General features: G+C 44.1%; 1 protein-coding gene across 1 annotated transcript in view; it reads left to right on the top strand.

Moving 5' to 3' along the window:
• Positions 1–16,732, top strand: part of TOMM70 (translocase of outer mitochondrial membrane 70) — a 34,181-nt gene extending 17,449 nt beyond the window's left edge. The window contains exons 6-12 of the mRNA XM_063448943.1: positions 8,013–8,220; positions 8,912–9,046; positions 10,493–10,600; positions 12,945–13,061; positions 13,965–14,062; positions 14,743–14,865; positions 16,276–16,732. Of these exons, the coding sequence (XP_063305013.1) occupies positions 8,013–8,220; positions 8,912–9,046; positions 10,493–10,600; positions 12,945–13,061; positions 13,965–14,062; positions 14,743–14,865; positions 16,276–16,429 (943 nt within the window). The 3' untranslated portion in view covers positions 16,430–16,732. The remainder of the gene's footprint in view (positions 1–8,012; positions 8,221–8,911; positions 9,047–10,492; positions 10,601–12,944; positions 13,062–13,964; positions 14,063–14,742; positions 14,866–16,275) is intronic.
• Positions 16,733–18,334: the final 1,602 nt, after the last annotated feature.

Here is an 18,334-nt window from a genome sequence, read left to right as displayed (position 1 = left end):
AATAGCTGAGTTTTAACAATGTCTAGTTCCAGGCACAGGTCGTGTTACCATTCTATTCAGTTTTTATATAACTATATAACTTTGTAGGTTAATCCAACAGGGTAGATTAAAACTTTGGGTGTTGTAGAAGAACGATATCAAGGTCTGGGGTTTGCGTAACCTGTCCCCTTCCGTGTTCGTGGAGCTGAGGTGCTTAGTAGGGGAGGTCCATTTGTCATGGCTTACAGTGGGTGGGTCATAGTCCCATCAGTCCTAGGTGCTAACGGGTATAGTCTTAGGATGGGGAGCGGGTCAGGGTAAGTAGGGATGTCTCTACGGTTTATCAGTCCAAGTAGTTTGCTTTTGGGGGGGGGGGTTCCTGGGATCAGGATGGTTAGACAGGGGGAACAGGGGGGTGGGGGTGTCCGGCCTTTGACCCCTCGGCCCGCGCGCCCATGCCAACAGCGCCCTTCAACAGCAGTCTACTCGTAGGCCGTTGGTGCCCACGTCTCGGGTGTCTCACCCTTGTGTGACCTCGAATGGCGGCTTATGCCGTCCTATTTGATAGATATGATTTCCATGGGAACCACCTAAGAGCACACTTGTCGGAGCGCCCCTGCAGGGAGGCGGTCATGATCTCCATGTCATAGATGGTTTCGACTCTATCCACCCATTGTTGGAATGTGGGGACCGTTGTGCTTTTCCAGTGTAGTGGTATAAGGGCTTTCGCTGCTGTAAGTAAGTGAATGGTGAGGGAATTTTTGTATGTGCGTATTGGTATGGGTGTGTGGTGTAGGAGCATCTGTAGGGGTTGTAGGGGGATGTCTGAGCCTGTAATCTCCCTGATCTTTGAGTGGATCATCTGCCAGTACGGTTTGATGTGCCGGCACGTCCACCATATGTGTATGTGGGTACCCCGTTCGGTCCCACATCTCCAGCATTCCCCTGTGTCTGTGACTCGCATGCGTCTGAGGTCTTCCGGTGTTTGGTACCATCGGGTCAATACCTTGTAGTTTGTTTCCTGGAACTTCGAACTTATGGAGCATTTGTGTGTGAGTTGGTATATTTTCACCCACTCCTGCTCCGTAAGTTGGGTTTCGGTCTCTTCTTCCCACTTGTTAACATAGGCTGGCCTGCCCTTGTCCTCCGACTCCTGAAGTATACTGTACATCCGGGAGATCCCGTGTTCGATGTGTGTCCTGTCTGTGCACATTCGTTCGAATTCAGTGAGTTGCCTGTGGAGTTGGGTTTTACCGGGCATTAATGTATAGTATCTCTTCACCTGGTGGTAGTGAAACGCGTCCAGTAGTGTGGGGGGTCGTCCTTCCATCAGGTCCATCAGTGGCCGGAGTGCATTTCCCGTGCACCATTGCCTCGTGTAGATCCAGTTTGACCTTTGGATGTTTTTAAAGGTTGCGGGGGGGAGGCCCCCTGCCAGGTCGGGGTTATAGGTGATTGGGGTGAGGGGGTTTGGGGTGGTCGTCAATTGACGGGTGTATCTAAGTGAGCACCAAGTTTTGAGTGTGGCATCAATGATGGGGTTGCCCGTCTGTAATTCGGTGTAGGTTAGTCTCCCCAGCCAGAGTCTGGACGGGATGGTACCTGGGTACTGTGTCGTCTCCATCTGTACCCATCGTCTGGGGCTAGGATGGGCGTGCCAGTCTACTATTCTATGTAGGTGGGTTGCTTGATGGTAGGCGAGGAGGGAGGGCAACCCCACCCCCCCGGCAGCTTTGGGGCGTTCTAGTGTGGTCTTGCGGAGTCGGGTCGGTCTCTGATTCCATACGAATCTTCGGATGGCCGTCTCCGCCGACCGGAAAAAGGCTCCAGGGATCCTTGTTGGCAGGGTTGCGAATAAATAGAGCAGCCGAGGCAGGATATTCATCTTAACCGCATTAATGCGGCCGAACCACGATATGTAGTGACCCGTCCAGCGCGCCAGGTCTTGTTGTATGGATGCCAGGATGGGGAGGAAGTTCAGTGGGTATAGTTGTGATAGGTCTTTCGGCAGCCAGGTGCCCAGGTAGCGAAGTTTGGATGTGCACCAAGAGAACGTGAATTGGGAGCTGAGTCGGGTTTCGAGGCCCTCATCTCTCGATATTGTCATGGCTTCGGATTTGTCGATGTTTAGCTTCAGATCGGAGAGTCGTCCGTAGGTCTCAAATGCCCGCAGTAGGTTGGGGACAGATATTAGTGGCTGTTCTAGAAAGAAGAGCATATCGTCGGCGTATGCCGCCACCCGATGTTCTTCTCCGCCCACCTGGACCCCCGCTATTCCCCCGTCCCGTCTGACCGCCTCCAGGAACGGTTCCAGGGTGAGGGCAAACAGGAGAGGGGACAGGGGGCATCCCTGTCGTGTGCCGTTACTGATGGGGAATGCCTTTGTCAAGGCTCCATTGATTCTGATCCTCGCAGTCGGGGTGGTATAAAGCGCGGAGACCCAAGAGCGCATGTGTGGTCCAAGGCCCATATGTCGTAACGTTTCGGCCATAAACCTCCAGTTCACCCTATCGAATGCCTTTTCGGCGTCTGTTGATATGAGTACCGTCGCTCTGTTGGATTTCCTGGCGACATGAATGACATTAAGGGCTCGTATGGTGTCATCCCTGGCTTCTCTTCCCGGGATAAAGCCCACCTGGTCCGGGTGGACCAGGTCAGGCATTATTCGTGCCAGCCTCAGGGAAAGGGCCTTGGTGAATAATTTCAGGTCGGCATTCAATAACGAGATAGGCCTGTAGTTAGCACAGATGGTGGGGTCCTTGCCCTCCTTGGGAATGACCGTGACTGTCGCCGCCAGGGAGTCCGTGGGAAAGCTCCCACCATCTCTTATGGAGTTAAGGCCCGCGAGGAGTCTTGGTAGGAGGATGTCCTGGAATGAACGCAAGTATGTGAGCGGGAGACCGTCTGGGCCCGGAGCCCGGTGCGTTTTTGAGCGTTTTAGTGCCAGGGTCAATTCCTCCAGTGTCAGGGGGCTGTCCAGGTCTTCTGCGATTTCGGGAGTTATCTTGCGGGTGATGTGTTTCGATAGGTAGTTTGTTATATTCTGGAGTTGGGTCCGACTCGGGGCGTCCTGTGAGGGTGGATTGAGGTTGTAAAGGTCTGTATAGTAGGATCTGAAGGCTTCCATGATCCCTTTGGGCATGCTGGTGTGGGTGCCCGCCCGTGTCTGGAGCTTGTGTATGTGTTGTGCCCTCCTCTTGGTTCGGAGCATTTGTGCCAGGAGTCTCCCGCTCTTATTGGAAAACTCGTAGAAGAACCTGGATGATTTCCTCAGTATGTGTAGGTGTTCCTGAGCAAGGAGGTCTCTAAGCTCCCTTCGGGTCTCTGTTAGCTGGAGATAGGTGGTATCGTCTAAAGTCTGTTTGTGGGCGCATTCCAGGTCTGCGATCCGTTTTGACAGGTCTGCGGTGCGGCGTGTCTTTTCCCTCTTGCGGTGGGTGCATTTGGATATAAAGTGCCCCCGGACTACACATTTATGTGCTTCCCACAGAGTCAGCGGGGGCATGTCAGGGGTCTCGTTAAGTTCAAAGTATTGAGTGATGGTCTGGTGTGCCTCGGTACGGATCACCAGGTCCGCCAGAATGGACTCGTTGAGTTTCCATTGGCGTTCCGTTGGTTTAAAAAGGGGGGAGTTGATTTGCATCATTGTAGGGGCATGATCAGACTGGCAGGCTATCCCTATGTGCGCTTCCCGGAGGAGCGACAGGTGTTCCTGCGATATGAAGATGTAATCTATTCGGCTGTACAATTTGTGCACAGCCGAATAACAGGTATAATCCTTACCATCTGGGTGGGCTGTCCTCCAGCTGTCAGCCAACCCCGCCTTGTGCAGGGATCTCCTAGCTGCCTGTAGGCAGTGTGGTGGTATGGCACTAACACCTCTCGAGGTGTCTTGGCGTGGGTTCAGGGGAAGGTTCAGATCTCCCGCTAGTATGAGGAGGCCCTCTCTAAAGCGGTCCAGTTTAGCTAGTGTCTTGGCTAGGAATGTGTGTTGTGTTCGGTTTGGACTGTAGATGCATGCCAGTGTGTATGTGTGTTCAGCTATTGTGCCCTTGATGAATATATACCTCCCATTCGGGTCAGCGAGTGTTTCCCTGTGTTGATACGGGACCGTGTGTGCAATCAGTATCGCGACCCCTGTTTTTTTGGCATCTGGGTGGCTAGCGTAAAACCCTTGGGGGAATCTGTTGTTCTCGAGTTTGGGCTGGGATCTGCTCATGAAGTGCGTCTCCTGCAGGAATGCTACCGACACTCTCTCGGCCCACAGGTGGCGAAGTAATTGGGATCGCTTCTCCGGGACATTCAAGCCTCGGGTGTTGTTTGACCATATTTTCAATTGTGCTGGGCGAGTGCCCGACATGGTCTCGCGGGCCGGGGGTCTCCCTCTGGTGTCCTGTGCGTGCGGCCGGGGTAGCGGGATGGGTCCGGGGTGAGGGGGGGTTAAGGGGTTGTATAACCAGGTGGGGGGGGGGGAAGTTTGGGGGGGTGGTCAGGTCAGGTGGGTGCAACGTCGAACCTCGGTCGGAGGCTATCTTCGGCGGAGGCCAACCTGTGGCTCCGCCGAATTCCGACCGGTATGTACAAGTCTGGTCAGTTGCGTGAGGTGCGGGGAGGGCAGCCAACGGTGTCAGTCACTCAGTTGTCTGAAGTTTGTCCGTGTCTGTCTCCCAGGTCTCCCAACCCGCTGGGGGTGATTGTCCATTTTCGTAGTCGTCTGTCGAGTGGGGTGTCTCTTTGTTTTGGTAGTGGTATCGTATGAGAGAGGGGGCGTCTTAGTCAGGGTCTACTGGGGATCAGGCTTTGGAGGGGCCACCTGCCGCGTTCAGTCTCATTGTCATTGTCTCGGCTCTCAGGCCACCGGGATTCCAGTGGTCTGACCATCGCTCAGGGGGCCTCTGTCAGGCCTAGGGTCAAGGGCTCGCTGGTTGGGGTATTTCAGTATTTCCGTCTAGTCTGTTACAGCATTGGGTCAGTACTATCTGGGCATGTTAAGGCCGGTCTAGGGCAACATTTAACAGAAACAAGAAAACCATAAAGTATCAGACAATAAACATTTACATTACTTCACACCTTGCGTGACCCCTTTCTCAGGTTATCTAAATGCCGCGGCCGCCGGACCCCGCGATCGGGCCCCAAGCCTGCTATTAACTGTGGTAGCGGCGGGAGGCCCTCCAGGCCACAGGGGTGCGGTGGGTGCGTTTCCCTACATTGCTTATTCGTAGTGTACTGCGTCCCGGGCCTTCACGTACCCCCTGTTCCCCCGCCCCATGTGTCAATGCCCAACCATAATACATGATCACAGGGTTTCATAGTCGTACTTAGGCTCATCTGTTCTAATCCAGGCCTGTTTAATGCGTATCGTCTGGGTTTTTGTGTCTGGGTGACCCATTCTTAACTAATCTTGGCTATGGATCAGTCTAGCCATTAAGGCTGACGTGAGCTGCGCGCCTTAGGGCCTAGTACCCGCGGGTCGCCTTGTATAAGGTTGAACGGCTGCAAGCGCCGAGCGTCTCGTGTTAGGTCCATTGGGGGGAGAGTTCAGGGTCTGACTAGATCATCGAGCAGTTCTGGACTCAACGGCCCTGTCGGGTTTGGGCAGCAATGTCCCCTTTGCTTGGTGACCATCAATAACCCCTGGTGGAATCCCCATCCCCCTCCATGGGCCCTTCCCCCCCAACCTATGCTGGTTCCCCCTTATCAATGCTATTACTGTGAGGGGGTAGTCTCCATCTCGGTGCCGCCGTGAACTCCCTTCTTCGCATACCCTCTCCCCTCCCAAGTGGGCATAAATCCCGGGCCTGTGTATGAATGGCGGGGATGGAGTGTATTTGTAGTACATACCAGTTCGGGTGGAGTCTGCTTCACATGGTGTAACTGGGCTTTTACGGCAAGGGGGGCAGGTGTTTGGCAGGTTCATCTCCGCTTATGGTGCAGGGATCCGGCGGCTTGTGGTGTAGTAGCAGCCCGGGGTCAGTGCAAAGTGGTTTCTCGTCTATTCCTCCGGAACTACAGGGCCGCCCCGTCTCGGGCGCGGGCCCGTGTGGTCATCAAAAAGATTCTCCGCCGGGATGGTGGGTCCAGTGGGGCGAGTCGGCGGGTAGTCCAATATCCAGTTTGGAATTGTCATGGGTGGTAGGCCAACGGCCCGTAGAAATCGGGGAGTGTCGTTAGGCCATCTCATAATATGCCATTGCCCGTCCACTCTAGCTTGTAGGCTAAATGGGAACCCCCATTTGTATGGGATCCTCTTTTCCCGCAGGAGGCTGGTTACTGTTTTCAGTGCTCGTCGGGCATCCAAAGTGAGCGTGGATAGGTCCTGGTATAGGGATATTTGGGCTTCTCTGTATCTGATGGTGCGTTGCGATCTGGCAGCCCTCATGATGGTTTCTTTCAGTTGAAAGGACTGCAAGCAGCAGATTAGGTCCCTGGGCAAGCCGTCTCTGCGCGGGGCCCTCAATGCTCTGTGGGCTCTTTCCAGGCCGAAGTCTGCTGGGGCCTCTTCTCCTAGGATATGGGAGAACAGGCCTGTCAGGAGCTCATGGGGTGTCTCCCCCTCGGATTCCGGTAGGCCGCGCACCCGGATGTTATTGCGGCGCCCACGGTTATCAAGGTCCTCCGTTTGTCGTCTGAGGTCTAGGAGCATGTTACCTTGCCTTGACGTTGCTAGATCAGCTGCCTGCGAGTGATTGGTGGTGTGCAAGCGGTATTCCTCCAGGGCGTCCACCCTCGTCTCCAGGGCCGCAAGATCCCTCCGAACTGCCGTGATTTCCTCTCGGATCGCGGTGCGGAGCTCCGCAACAAGGTCTGCTTTGTCTTTGCGTGTGAGCATATTCGCTGATATGGCTGCGAGGTCAGCGGACAACTGGGAAAGGGCATCTCCCCTTGGGGAGCTCCTTGTGGAGTCTGCCGGACTGCTAGGTCCCGGTGATGAGGGCGCCATCTTGCCTTCGTCGCGTGGTCTCCCCAGGGTGAGCGGGGTAGAGAGTCATCCATCGGGCCCGGTGTGTGGGTCCCGTGTGTGTGCGGAGGTTTGGGGGTGGCCCCTCGTTTGGTTCTCCCCATAAAGTCTGCAATTTTCGCTGCGTTTTATCGGGTTTTTGCGGGTTGGGGCCTAGGAGCTCTGGTCACCTGCGTCCTATTCCATCGGCAGCCAAGCCACGCCCCGATCTACTTTTAATTTCTAATGACACTGAGTAACGCATAATTTTATGACTATTAGCATTTTACACTTTGGCATCAAATATCTTCGATTACTGGCACCCTCTGGTTACGAAGCAGGCCCAGAGTAGTTCCCTTGGACTTGTCTCTGTAACCAGAAACTGCCAGTAATTGTAGATCTTTAATGCCAAAGTGGAGAAAGAAAGCCAGAGGTTTGTGAAAGATTATGGAACCTGTAGAGTGTAGATTTTCTAGACAACAGGGAGACGTAGACCGGTTCTGAATGGCATAAATGGGAGAATAAAAAATAAGTTGATTTAGCTTAGAATTATAGACTGTGAACTGGACTGTGTGACAGTTCAGTTCACAGTCTATAATGAGCTGCATTGGGAAGTCTGTAATATGACAGTCACATAAAGTGTTTGCTGGGGAAGATGGTTTGCATAGGCTGCAGACAAGGTTGTTTCCAGATCTACCCTCAATGAAGAAAAAAAATACATAATCAAATGCAATGCATGTTTACATTGAGGGCATATGTATTAAACAATTATTTAAAATTGTTTGTATTTGGACAGTAAAGTGTGTCCCTTTAAAACATTTTACTTTGTGACCTATGAACCAATTTGTGTAAACTTAGTCCCTAGTCCAGGGATAGGCAACCTTTGGCACTCCAGATGTTTTGGACTACATCCCCCAAAATGCTCTTACACCCATAATGCATCACGGGAGGTGTAGTCCAAAACATCTGCAGTGCCGAAGGTTGCCTATGTCTTCCCTAGTCTTTAAATTATTAGTTTACCTTTTCTTGGTTTTTTAATCATGCCTTGTTGTTGTATGTTGTTCATTTTTTATTTCATTTTTTTTTTTGCTTAAAGATCTGGTTATTTAAAAGCAAAACAATACATGGAAGAAGAGAACTATGACAAAATCATTAGTGAATGCACCAAAGAGGTGGAGGCAAGAGGGAAATACATTGCTGAAGCTTTACTACTGAGAGCCACTTTCTACTTGCTTATCGGGAACGCATCGGCTGCTAAACCAGATTTAGATCAGGTTGTCAGCATGGAAGAGTGCAACGTTAAGGTACCAGAAGTTGTTACTTCCACTTAATATGATTCTACAGTATGTATTCTTCCCTTGTCATCTTGTCAAACTGAATCGCCATACTTGGTGGGTGTATGTATGTATGTATCTATATGTGTGTTAGTTAAAGCAAGTTGTTAAAGAAAAAGGCAAATAAGACTTTTGTATAGTGCACATGTGGATATATATACTCTGTTTCCCTGAAAATAAGCCCTAGTTGCTGGGAAGATTCCCCAAACATAGATTCGCTGGGATTCCATGCTCTTGTGAGCTTATCTATTTTGAATTCCCCCAAACGTAGACCTGCTTTCTAGCACATCTTTGCTGCTCTTTTTCCCCAGAATAAGACCTCCCCCAAAAATAAGCCCTGGTGCATTTTCGGGGGGAAATTAATATAAGACCCGGTTGTATTTTCGGGGAAAGAATGTAGCAAAGATAAAGAACAAACAGTGTGCACCAGGTATGTATGCAATAAGGTGATCTCTTGTAACATAGAATGCCCACATACAATATTTAGGTTAGACAATCCCATAATGCTGCCCGAAAAACACACACGCAAAACAGCAAAATATGTGCAAATGGAAAATAACAAATCTTGCAGCCACATGCTATGGAATGAAACTCACTTTGTGTATGGATAGCAATTGTGATACTAGTATATGACATTGTAACGTATGTGTTCTGTTTTTAGCTTCGTGCAAATGCCCTTATCAAACGAGGCAGCATGTACATGCAGCAACAACAACCTATGTTGTCCACTCAAGATTTCAACATGGCAGCGGACATCGACCCACAGAATGCAGATGTTTATCATCACAGAGGGCAGGTGTGGAGTAATAATGATATGTTTCAATTGCATGATGATAAAAAAAATTGCTTATTTTAAGTGTGAGAGATGGTCATGTTTTACATTTATTTTTTTTGCCTCCTGTAATATCAGAGGGCTAGTAAAAGTGGGTTTATTAAAGGAACCCTCCATGCACCATAAGCACTACATCTTGCTGTAGTTGTTTTGAACGATTTGGGGTCCACTGGACGCTGCTCCTGCCTCTAACCAGCCAGATGCTCTTAAGTAAAGTTAGCACATTGGCTGAGTGTGTCAACTGATTGTTTTACGCCAGCGAGCTAAGTCGTGCAAAACCACTACCACGCACTGTAGTGATTATGGTGCTTGAAGTATTCCTTTAAGTATTGGTGAGTGTACTCCCATCAATTTCAAAGTTCAACCCAAATTATATACACACAGTAGCGATAATCATTCCGGTTGCTCCATTTGTTATAAATCAACCCTTCTTTTAAATCTGTGTAGAGATTAACCATCACCGAGAAGTAATAAGTATTCAAAAGAAGTCCATTGTCAAACATCAAAGTAATGACTTGCTGCTGTTGAAGAAAATATTATACAAAACCCATTACCCATTGGATGTTTATACAGCAAAAGTCCTATACAGATTTTGCAGTGTTTTAACATTGTCCTACCAGCTGATACCTAGAACCTGTTGCCTAAATCTCTCTGGTCCATCTAGGAAGATGGACATGGTTAGAAAGTTGAATCTTGGTAAATCATAGCCTGTTGGCACATTAATAAAACTTTAACATCAATGATGCAATAATCTGCTTTAAAAATTAGAAATGTACCTCATTTAAATGTCAAACATAGGTAGTTATTTTTATTTTTTTAGTGATCCTTTCAGTCTATAGGGCTCACATGATTGCCCAGGAACTAAATGATTTACCTCTGCCATTCCTTGCCTCTCCTCAGTTATGACTTGTGTGCAAAGATACACATTTGTTGCAAGTAATATGTACATGTTCAAAACCAATCTCATTTGCGATCATTATTTGAATGCATGTAGTCACTATTTTAATGTATGATATGTCTATTTGCATACACATAGTTACCCGTCACTGTTAGGTGTTTTTTTGGAGCCAAAGAATTGGCATTTCAGTAAAACGTACAACTTTTTTATATTGCTATGTAAATCAATGCATTGACTGACATAATGGCAGAGTTAAGCTGAAAGTTATCATAAGTGGTATAAGAGTTCTGGATGGGTTTTTAAAAGATGCTCTTACAAATGGTGTCTGTTACCATAATCTCCTGAGCCCACGTAGTTTAAAATTAGTCTTGTTTGTTTTATTAGTAGCAAAAATGTTAAACTGTTAAAATGATGTTCACAATGAGCAACATTTCTGGAAGAAAACAAATGTATAATTCCTGTTGGGTAGGTTTGAGTTTCAGTCTTTAACACTTGCCATCTTTTGCCTCTAGCTGAAAATCCTTTTAGACCAGGTGGAAGAAGCAGTTTCAGACTTCGATGAATGCATTAGACTTCGACCGGATTCTGCCCTAGCTCAAGCACAGAAATGCTTTGCATTAGTAAGTAATTGTTTGATTGATTGTTTGTTTTTTTTGTTTGTGTTTTTTTGTCAAATGCATTCATTTACATTAGTCCAACGTTCAAATAAGATTTAGTCATTATTACATTTTGTTTAAAAACTACATAGTGCTTATATAAAGTCTTTAAATTATTTTAGCAGCATTTGATGAAAATTGCATTCTATATTGAATATTCTATATTACACTAGAGTTAATCATCCTTTGGCACTCCAGTTGTTGTGTACTATATATCCCCTGATGCTTTGCCAGCATTATTGCAGTAAGCGTATTAAAAGGGGGATGTAGTCCTCAACATCTGGAATGCTGAAGGTTTTAAGGCAGTGTTAAGCAGACAGGGATATGTAGAAATATCTCAAAAGATATCAACATCAGCAAAAGGTATAAGCATTGTTTGAAATGTCCAGTGCCTAGCACTCGTTCATGTTTTTTATTTACTATAAAAAAAATGTAAATAAAGAAAAAACTATTTAACGATAGACGAGATTAAGTACATGGAAGCCACTCAGACAGGGTAGACCTCAACCACATAAGCTTCGGCTTTCCCACCATGACTCTAGAATCTCTGTTTTGAATTCTTAGTCTCTGCACCAGCGGGTGTTCGTCGAGTTAGGCACAATATTAGTTATGATTTCTGCTATTATTTGCAGGAATACTTCTCACATGTGACGAGTTGACATGGCAGCCAGGCCCTGCCCCCCTGGAGTCTTGAAGGTTGCCTACTCTTGCTCTAGACCAGGGGTGCCCAGAAGATAGATCCCCAGATGTTTTAAAATTACAGCTTCTTTGATGCTTTGTCATTCTAAAGGCATGCAAAGAATCATGGGAGTTGTAGCGCTACAACAAGTGGGGATCTACCTTTTCAGCACCTCTGCTCTATACATAGTTCTAAATATATGCTCATCCCAAGATATTCACGACTCCCTCACAAAAAGTGCACAGCAAACAGTCTTAGACTGTGTGATCCGTGAACAATGGGCATCTAAGTTGCCCTGGGTGCATGATTTCAAAGACTTATTGAGCTGCATTATTAAATCTGGAGATAGACAAAGAGGAAAATGGGGCAGCGCTAAATAACATAAAAAGGGGCAGGACACCAGAGATTTGGGGGGTGGTTTCCCTGTAAAAACAAGAAACAAAGTGCGCCAAGGACAAAATGTTGGATCCAGAATTTTGGAACATGCAATCAAATGTAATACAATACTTAATAAATAAATGAGTAAAATAGGTACCTTGAGAAAAATCGCAGTCGTCCCAAAATATTTCTTTCATTGTTCAATCTGTGATTGGACTGTCACAGAAAGTGAAAGGAGAGGGCAAGATAAGGCTTCAGGCAAGAGATCTGCAGTTTTTGCAAGCAGTTTTTTCAGACATGCCACCAATGATCTGAAATGCATGCATTTTTTTATTGGGGGTATATCTCTCAAACAGTGATTTTTTTTTTTTTTTTATTATTTTTTTGTATTTGGGCAGTAGTGTCCCTTTAACTAATGCACACACCATTAAAAGAATCTCTAAACCTTCCTCCTAATGGGCATATCCCATTAAAAAGGCACTTTATAAAAGTGTAGGTTTTTATAACAAATCGGCCCTTTTTTAAATAATTAAACCCCTCCCTGGCTGTCAATCAAACAGCAAGGCGGTTTACTTCTTGCTTCTATTAGCTCCCCTACTTGAGACTTACGATCAGACAACGTTCTTTGTGAATTCTATGAAGTTGTGTACTCACATGTCCACAGGGGAAACACTTCTGACGCTTCTCAACTGAAAGTCTCTTCTGGGGGGAAAATGAAAGGGCTTGCAAAGGCTGTAGGTAGTAAGAACTGCAGCTTTTGCATGCTCTTTTTAGACTTGCGCTCAATGAATGAATGCATGTGTTTGGGGGCGGGGGGGGGGGGGGGGGGGGATCTCCTAAATAGTATATCTACTATTCTATAGCAAAACTCCACATTCCTTGTAGATGGTGCTGCCCTTTATTTTTCAGTGAAGACCCCTGCTCTATACCTACATTTCAGGGAAGCTGTTAATGTATTTGTAATTATACGAACTGGGTTCCATAGTAAAGGAACCTTAGACTGTCAGAGCTTATAGATAAACGAATCATTATTAAATGAAGATAATTGCATACATTCTAACAATATACCAGTCATTCTCATCCCTTTTGATAAACCGTAGTAGTACATACTGTCATGGCTCCAATTCTGATTATAAGTAAATCAACTTTGTTCTTGTTACAAAGACTGGATTTTCTGTAGGTTGTTTGTTTTTTTAACCTCGTCCTCATCTAGTATTGTGTTTATAAGTGAATACCTTTTCTTTCTTTCAGTATCGTAAAGCATACACTGGTAGTAACCCCATACAGATTAAAGCAGCAATGAAAGGCTTTGAAGACGTAATTAAGCTGTTTCCAAAGTGTGCTGAAGGCTATGCCCTCTATGCTCAGGTATTTGAAACAAACTTTAATATAAACAATGAAAAAAAGTCTTCCTTTTCTCAAATGGTTATAGTCTTATTCCCAATGCTATGATCCTACTTCAGTAACACCTGAAGTTGTCCTCTCTAAATAAGAAAAAATTACTCTCCCATGATCCCCCTGTAAAGCATAGGCTTTGAAATGTGTACAAATGCAACTTTATTGCGCCATTGCATTGTAAGAGATTTCTTACATCTAAAATCTTTATTAGCACACCTAACAATGTTTTCAGGAACAGCTGTTCTATTCCAGCCTTTGGATATAATAATGAGTAAACCTCCCAGAATAAATGTAGCCTCTCAATAGCAGCCTTGTATTATTTGTGATGCAAATTGATACAAAGGTTGGTTTGTTTACAGTATTACACAGATATTCATTCTAGCGTTTAAAGGAACACTCCATGTACCCTAGCACCATAGTTAACTGAAGTGGTTATGGAGCCATGGGGTTCTTGGTTCTCCTCATTGACAGTATCCAAACCATTTTAGCATTTTTGGACTTCGTATCTGGAGTCCGTCTGGTGCCACATCACGCATGCACTATAGCTATATGAGAACCGGAAGCTCCTGCTTAGTAGTTCCCATTAGCTCTCCCAAGCTAACCCCTGCAGTGCTGGGCCAGCTCATTGGCTGAGAGTGACTGCTGATCACTCTCAGCCAACCAGCTAAGCACTGTATCTCTGTGCTTAGTATAGGCAGAGAGCCTCTGACTATGTGGTAGGCAAGGGTCCGTGCCTGGCAGATCCCAGGTAAGAAGTGACTCTGTTCTCAATGGTATGACTACATACATGGCAGTGCACTGTAGTGGTTATGGTGCTTGAAGTGTTCTTTAAAATGAAAGACCCTTAACTTATTGAAAATCCTATTTTTGCAGGCCCTAACAGATCAACAGCAGTTTGGAAAAGCTGATGAAATGTATGATAAGTGCATTGACCTTGAGCCTGACAATGCTACAACATATGTTCATAAAGGGTAAGTGTTTTTGTGATGATTTTTTTGTTTTTTGTGAGTAATCTCTTCTCTAAAACTATGTCTAATGTGCAGTATAATTTGCTTGTTGCTAGAGAATCACTCTAGTGTTTTAAGCACATAATAGATGTAGGATTCCCCTAAAAAAAAAAAAAGCATGTTAAATTAGTATAGCAACTACATGCAGCTTGCTGTGCAAGTCTACACTGGGTGTTTCTTTAACTTTGCATTCATCTGCTGTCCTGTAATGAAGTATGGCCTAGTTAATTTTAGTAATTTGGATCCAAATTGGTGGACATTAAAAGCTTGATAAGTGCCAGTGGTTACAAAGCTGTTGCTGAATCACCACATACAGTTTTTGTGAATGCTTAGTAACCATTTGTCTACATAATGGATTTACATACTATAGCATTTTAACCAGTCGAGGTGTACCTTACGCCGACATGAAATGTACCTGTTCTTTTATCAGGGCACATTATATATGCTGATGCTATAGAAGCAAGACATTCTATATTGAACTTGGATTTGTGTGAACCTGGTTGTCATGGTTGCATGGAATGTAATTTCCACCTCATTCTTAACCTTTCCTATACATTTAATTAATGGATCTCATGATTCTGTAAGCATGTTCTTAATATATGCTATTGTGTCCCTGACAAATACTGTTCTTTGCCTTTTAATAGTTTACTTCAACTCCAATGGAAGCAAGATCTGGATAAAGGATTAGAGCTCATCAGTAAAGCCATTGAAATAGACAACAAATGTGATTTTGCCTATGAAACAATGGGAACAATTGAAGTTCAGCGGTAATTTCCCTTCCTTTTTCTTAAACGAACACTGTTCTCTCTCTCTTTCTCTCTCATATATTTTCTGTACAGAGAATATACTGTAAATTGTTTACTAAGATTTCAAAGTGAATTGTCAATTTTAACGCCAGATTACGGAGCTGGAAGCATAGTTGACTTAAAGAATTATTCCAGTTCGATTCCTTTTTTATTTATTTTTTTTTTTAACTTTAAATTTGAAATTTACTTTGAATTCTCATTTTAGTAAATAACCCTGTGTTTATAAAGAGAAACATGTCATATTGTATCTGGGTGTCATTATTATATGTATATCTATCACCAATAAATTCTGTACATTCTGTACCTGTACCTTAAATAGATTTACAAACAAGTAGTTCCTACAAGAGACTTTGGATGTACAGGAACAAAAGGCCCTGCTCAGGCGAGCTCGCATTGTAAGGGCATGGTGTAAAATGACACCAAGTAGGTTGCTAGCAGAGTTTTCAATTAAGGCTTAGTTTTATCGATGACGCAGTCACAGACGCGAGATGAGGGGAGGGAAAGCTGTTAACAGTTTCATTGATATGCCTTCTTGAAGAAATGCATTTTTCAGTGATTTACTGACAGAATATAGATTAGGTGAGAATCTAATGGAGCAGGGATTGAAGTTACAAAGGAATCATGCATCCTTCGAGTAGTCTTGGAAGGAAAGAGTCAGAGGTGTGAGTACAAACATAGTATAGTCGCATGCCTTCAGCAGAGCGTAGGGGCCTGATATGAAACATAGTTGTGTATTAGTGAGGATAGATACAGGAGCAATGTTATTAAAGAGTCAGGACTAGAACTTTAAATTGAGCACTATATAATGACAGAGGGGGGGATGCATGGCAGGTGCGGGAGGACAGAAAGATGTCCTTGCCACAGCATTTATTTTGTCTTGTAGCGGGGTAAGCTGGGAGTGCATAAGGCCAGTTAGTAGCATATTGCAGTAGTCAATGCGGGAGATGATAGTGGCATGGACGAGCACATGCATCCCGTGTAAGGTTGGGGTGGGTGCGAGCTTTGTGTTTGAGATTACTTTAGCGATTGATTGGATGTGAGAAGGGGTTGGAATTAAACAGAACACCAAGGCAGCATTGTGTTTGGGATTGTTGTCTGTCTCGTTATTTTAACTTTTGCTTGAATCAGTACTGATTGTTTTCATTTTCCAACCATTCTATTATCTATCTGGTATTTATATTAATTTTTACAACTAATCCCTTAACAGTAAAATTATTCTCACTCATACTTTTTCATGTTCTTGAGCATATATCCTAACATAATCTGTTATCTGTTTAAACACTTTCAATGTTGTCCTGATGACTTTCACAAAGATACAAATTAAGTTTTAAGGAACTTCCGCTTATATTAAGGTTTCTTCTTTTGCTTTAGGGGAAATCTGGACAAAGCAATTGACATGTTTAACAAAGCCATTAATCTGGCCAAGTCTGAAATGGAAATGGCCCATCTTTACTCACTATGTGATGCTGCTTACGCTCAAACAGAAGTTGCAAACAAATACGGATTGAAGCCTCCGACACTGTAAATGGACTATCGTCAGAAAAGCAATAAGGAAGCAGAAACTTGTGGCCCCTCTGAGGACCATGCATTTACATCATGGAGAGCAATGCATCCTGGGAATCTAATGATGGAACATTGTTTTTCTGCTTGTAGTGTTGTCATTCATTCCTTCTGTTAGATGTATGTGATATTGTGGGAGTAGGTATAAGGAATGCTCTACCATGTTTCCCATTTGCAGCTGATGTTGGCAAATATAAGGGATAATAAAAGCTATTCTTGTGAGAACAGAAGGGCCAGGTTGGCCAAGCAAATAAAACTGCTGAATTTGTTTATTTCTGTTTCTTTTGGAGGGTTGAGGGAGGGGGGATTTTTCTGCAGGGTTTTTTTTTTTTCTGTCATTGGGAAATGAATGATTACTGTGTGAGACATTTTATTTGTAAGATGCTCGTACTTTTGACAGCTTACATTCAAAGTTGAGTTGTCCTAATTATCCTGTATATAAGTGATCACAAATGGCTTTTTTTTTTATTATTAGTAGTGAATAGAAAACTTTTTTTTTTCTCTTTTTTTTTTTTATTTTTTACTTTCCATCTTCCAGAATAAATGTTCTGCATGCACAGCCTTTATTTCCCCTTCTGATTTCTGAACAAAAAAATCGTATTGTTTGTAATTTAATTAGCGGAGCTTCGATGCCTGCGCTAATCCTTGCCTGTTCTTCCTCAAACTGTGCTTTAAATACAAACCTGGACTTTACTTGTATGTGTCAGAATGTATTGCTGTAAAATGTTGTGACAATGGTCCTGTAAGACAAAGAAACTGGCTGCAATTTACTAAAATAGCAACACTGCCGATCTTTTAAACCATTTTCTTCCACCCGCAATTTTTTATTTTCTTTTTAAATAAGTGTGTGGTTTTTTTGTTATTTATAAAGCGCAAAGAAATTCATCAGTGCTGTACAATAGGTGGACTAACAGACAAGTATTTGTAAGAGGAACAGAGGGTGTAGAGGGCCCTGCTCAAACAGGCTTACATTCTAGAGGGACACAAGAAGTAAGAGTTGAATAGGTAAAATTAAAATTACATACAAGGTGGGCAAACTACAATGAAACGATAATGTGCAAGGTAAAGTCTTGATATGGTCCTTTTGCTTATCGCAGGGAATCAGCTGTGGGAGCTCTGAGTACTGTTATTATTAACCGTGATTGTCCTTTTATTTTCAACACAATTATAATAATTAGTACATGAAAAGTGCATGCACCCTACTTCAACCCTCTCTGGGAACCAACAAATGGTCTAAATGTTAATCTTTTTCTAAATTATTGAAACGATAAATATATGGTTCACTGTTTCGCTGCGAGAATTCCTTGCAGTAAAATGGTTTAAGGATAGAAAATGTTTAATCTAGAGCGCAAAGCTATACTAGGTGAAACAACTTAAGGGATATATTGTTTACCAAAGGAAAGTCTTTAATATTTTAAAGGTTTTCGAAAAGTACGCTTCCACACCCTCTTTTTGGGGCTATGTATTGAAGATGTATAGATAGTGTTGCATGTGTTTTGTTTTTTTATATCTATATCATGCTTGAGTGACATAACATGGCTGGAAGGTTTATTATCACACAAGGTCGCCTGCAATGTGGGTAAGAAGAAATTGTTCCGGTTATGTTTAAAAATAAATAATGTAGTTATTAATCAAATGAAGTATAGCAATCAATTACTAATTTTTTTTAATTTCTTCTATCCTTGTTGGTGTGTTTTGTCCCTGTGTTTCTTATATGTAACTTGTTAAGTATGCTTACTTACAGGGTAATGTAGTAAACTACACATCCTAGCAATTCTGTGCTAAAATAATTTAATCTAGAAAAAATTCTCCAATTCACAGCTTGGCTCTCTTAGCCAGCGACTGGGTTTTTGGCTCTTTTAGCCAGCGA

This window comes from Pelobates fuscus, chromosome 1 (assembly GCF_036172605.1).
Source record: "Pelobates fuscus isolate aPelFus1 chromosome 1, aPelFus1.pri, whole genome shotgun sequence".
In the NCBI taxonomy this organism is placed as follows: Eukaryota; Metazoa; Chordata; class Amphibia; order Anura; family Pelobatidae; genus Pelobates; species Pelobates fuscus.
Note: the sequence above shows the minus strand (reverse complement) of the source record. Positions and strands in the feature narration are given on the sequence as shown.